This window comes from Palaemon carinicauda, chromosome 38 (genome assembly GCF_036898095.1).
Source record: "Palaemon carinicauda isolate YSFRI2023 chromosome 38, ASM3689809v2, whole genome shotgun sequence".
NCBI lineage: Eukaryota > Metazoa > Arthropoda > Malacostraca > Decapoda > Palaemonidae > Palaemon > Palaemon carinicauda.
This window is the reverse complement of record NC_090762.1, coordinates 37,902,827-37,907,333: the sequence shown is the minus strand read 5'-3', so window position 1 is coordinate 37,907,333 and position 4,507 is coordinate 37,902,827. Positions and strand designations below refer to the sequence as shown.

General features: G+C 31.2%; 1 protein-coding gene across 1 annotated transcript in view; it reads left to right on the top strand.

The window, feature by feature from the left end:
• Nucleotides 1-1,703: 1,703 nt before the first annotated feature.
• LOC137630559 (FMN-dependent NADPH-azoreductase-like) overlaps nucleotides 1,704-4,507 on the top strand; it is a 13,572-nt gene continuing 10,768 nt past the window's right edge. The window contains exon 1 of the mRNA XM_068362092.1: nucleotides 1,704-1,953. Coding sequence (XP_068218193.1) covers nucleotides 1,836-1,953 — 118 coding nt within the window. The 5' untranslated portion in view covers nucleotides 1,704-1,835. The remainder of the gene's footprint in view (nucleotides 1,954-4,507) is intronic.

Below are 4,507 nucleotides of genomic sequence, written 5' to 3'. Positions count from 1 at the left end.
TTATTATTATTATTATTATTATTATTATTATTATTATTATTATTATTACAAGTTAAGCTATAATCCTAGTTGGTAAAGCAAGATACTATAATCCCAAGGGTTCCAACAGGGAAAAATAGGCCAGTGAGGAAAGGAAACAAAGAAATAAACAAACTACAAGAGAAGCAACAAACAATCGAAATAAAATGTACTACGAAAGGTGACAATATTAAATTAGATCTTCCATATATAAACTATAAAAACTTCAAAAGATAAAACAAGAGGAAAACCTTGAAAAGTAAGAAAACTAAACAGTAATAAATGAAAAATATAAAATTAGAAAATTGAAAGAATATGATGAACTAGAAAATCTAAAATATATAAATACTAGAAAATTGGGAAAATATAAAAAAAAAACTGGCGAATCCAAACAAAAATGGCAAATTAAAAAGGCTATATAAAACTAGTAAATTCAAAACTATATAAAAACTCGAAAGTTCAAAAATATAAAAACTAGAAGATAAAAAAATATATGCAACTAGAACCCCCTAAACTTAAAACTAGAACCCCCCCCCCAAAAAAAAAAAAAATATAATATAAAAACTATAAATATATATTAACTAGAAAATAAGAAAAATATTAGAATAGAAAGTAATAAAATATTCTAAAATCGGAAAATTATAAATGATAGAAAATAAATAAAATGATAAAAAGAAAATTTAAGAATTACGAGGATTAAAATGACGGTATTGAAAGGGATGCTTCAAAAGAGGAAGACAAAGAGGGAACTGAGAAGAATTAGAGAAGCATAATACAGTAAAGAAACAGAAAACTATGTCAAAGAAAATAATGGAGATAATTAAAAACAAAATGAATAGTGATTAGTCAATAAGAAACAGACGAAGAATTACTAAGAGTAGAGAAGAAACAAGATAGCGGCTGTCCCGAAGCTAATCCCCAACTAAAGCTGCTTAGTATCGATTTCTTTGTGGATAATGGCCATACTACAGTCTTGAAAATAATAACACAGTAATTATTCCTTCTATAAAAAGATGAAATGGTCCTGTTACATTTCTTTATTTATCAATAATCTTGTATGTGAATTATCATTATTTCGTATTAGCAACTGTATTATTGTACACTTGACCTCAAAGTATTTTGAAAGTCGCGCGGTTTTAAAAATTCAGCCAGACAGCTGAATCATTGTGATAATCAGTTTTGTTGATCCGTAGCCTACTTAGATTCATTTGTTTTATCGCTTTATCCATCTAATTGTACTATTTTTGTTGTAATTATCTTATATGTATCACATTCTTCAGTGGTTCATAATCTCTGCAGTAATGAAGACAAAAATCCATTGTACGTATTAATATTTGGTAGCAACATCTGGCAACTCCATCCAAGCATAAACAATCATCGTAAGTGCAGTGTTGCCAGCTATTGGGATTTATCTCTAAATTTGGGAATTTTGTGTGTCTGGTGGGGATATTCTATACCTGTATCTATGTAGAAGAAACAAAGATGAGTAAACCTTTATATTGTTGCAATTAGTTTGCTTACATTTAAATGAAGCATAGGGAGTAATTTCTATATCAGTAAAGCCTACAGGATTAGAAGAAAGTATTTTGTGGAAATGGGGATTTTTGGGGTGTTTCGGGGATTTTTTATCATGAATTTTGGGACATTTTGACTAATCCATCTGGTAACACCAGTTACCAAGTCAAGTTTTACGTGTTAGTCACCATCACGTCTCATTCAGCGTTGTCGTGTCATTATATCCGGTCAGGTAAACCTTCCAGGTACAACACAGAAACTCCTGTATATTTAAACTACACGTTTTTTATATAACCCCAAAAATGTCTCTTCGTATGTTGGTTTTCCTTGGATCCACCCGTGAAGGACGGATGGGAGAAAACGTCGCAAAATGTGTCGTCAACTTATTAAGTGAAGTTAAACATGAAGTGGAACTAATTGGTGAGTATCACCTACAGATTGTATTTTTTTTAGTAGCGTCTTCGTTCGGCATTCTTGCTCGGTAAAACGTTCACTACCCGGAACCATTTAAGCCCTGTTTGTAGTTAATGCTTTTATTATTATTACTATTACTTGCTAAGCTACAACCCTAGTTGGAAAAGCAGGAATGCTATAAGGCCAGGGCCCCCAACAGGGAAAATAGCCCAGTGAGGAATGGAAAAAATGAAATATTTTAAGAACAGTAACATCATTTAAAAACTATAAAAAAAAAATTAACAAAACAAAAGAAAGAGAAAGGTATAGAATAGTGTGCCCGAGTGTACCCTCAAGCAAGAGAACTCTAACCCAAGACCCAAGACTATAGAACAATGGTTTTATTTTGGAGTGTCCTCCTAGAAGAGTTGCTTACCATAGCTGAAGATTCTCTTCTACCCTTACTAAGAGGAAAGTAGCCACTGTAAGCCGTCAATGTTTTAATTTGCATGTATTTTTTAACGGTAAATATTCAATACTATCAAGGCCAGATACGGTATCAGTTGTTAATATCGGAGATCAAAGATTCTCTATCGTCTGCGATTGTAACTTGTAGATTGTACAAGCTGTAAATAATTGCTTGCTGGTGTACCTATAGATAGATAAAATAATTGGAAAATCCTATTTTGTATATATTTTCTTCCATTAAGAGGCCTTACTTGGTCATTTAAATGCAATATATGCTTCTTACCCCTTAATTTATTCATGCAACTGTAGTTGAAATGTAAGTGGCACTGAGGATATGTTGAAGCAAGTGGTTTTATATCTTTTCTATTTATTTATTTATTATTATTATTATTATCATTATTATTATTATTATTATTATTATTATTATTATTATTATTATTATTATTTTGCTAGTGCCCCTCTAGAAACATCAGATAATTGGAACTTCCTACTTGTTTTGCGCATATTTTCTTCAGTTAAGAGGCCTGACTTGGTCATTTGGATGCAATATATGCCCCTTACCCCTTAATTTATGGCTCTCCGGACGTAACCTGAATTGATGGACGATCATAGGAAGAAATCCTCACTATTTTACGGTATCGATAGAACATTTTATTCTACCCTTTACGCAACACAAGGACATATTCTAGTCATGAGTCACGAATGGTATTCTTTTGAATTATGCAGGAATACACGTACGCCGTACGGCCTTCTAAGTCCCAGTGGCGTATGTTTTAGTTCTAGAAATACATTTTAACTGACAAATATCTTGAGATATACGCTATCACAATTTAAAGAGAACGTCCAAAAATGCTTATAGTGTTTTGGGTTAGGGTTCTCTTGCTTGAGGGTACACTTTGGGACCTAGTCTATCTTATTTCGTTTCCTCTTGTTTTATTCAAGTTTGTATAGTTTATATAGGAAATATTTGTTTTGGTGTTGCTGTTCTTAGAATATTTTAATTTTCCTTGTTTCATTTCCTCACTGTATTATTTTCCCCGGTGGGGCCCCCTGGCTTATAGTATCCTGCTTTTCCAACTAAGGTTGTAGCTTAGCAAGTAATAATAATAATCCAAAATGATGGCTACAAGTTTTATGGTTTGCGTACTCCACCGCTCTCTGGCTTCTGCTAGCTTGCTGACGTAAAAAATGTTTGATTGTCATCATAATCATATAGCTCACGGACTATCGTTTATGTATAAATTGTAGATAATTGCTGTTTAAATAATTGGAAAAAAAAAAAAAAACACCTGTGTCTCTGCTAATGATGCCGGATATAAAGTTGTGTTACAATGGAGTGCTTAATAAATTTCGAGCACATTTTGCTATATATATATATATATATATATATATATATATATATATATATATATATATATATATATATATATATATATATTAAATTGCTGTAACAGGCTTAATTTTTGCCCTCGAGAGGTCAGGTTGGTCTCATTCTTTTGGAAAATGCCTGAAGTTTCTCATTAAATTATCAAAAATATATAAAAACATGTAATTAATAGTGTTTTGCAAGAACGTACCGGTACGTCCTTTTGGGGGTGAAAGGGTTAATTTGCTGGAATGTTGGTGCTGTAGAAATGGACTCATCATTTTTACAAAATTACAGTTAGTTGAAATATGAAAATAAACCTTAGCATTAACAATTAGGTATTAATCATATTAATATTATTAGGAATGTAGTATTTTTTGTCGGCTTGATACGCTGAAATGTTTATTATGTATTAAGCTCCCGGGAACTTTTAGAATTTTATACATGTAGATAACGAAGTTATCGAAGATTTTATTTTTTAATTTGGTTGCAACGAACGAGGGAATACTTTGATATTAGTAAATTTCTGCTGTTGATTTATTATTATTATTATTATTATTATTATTATTATTATTATTATTATACTACTTGCTGGGCTACAGCCCTAGTTGGTAAAGCAGGATGCTATAAACCCGGGGGCCCCAACGGGGAAAATAGCCTAGTGAGGAAAGGAAACAGGAAAAATAAAATATTTTAAGAAAAGTAACATTAGAATAAATATTTTCTATATAAACTATATAAACTTTA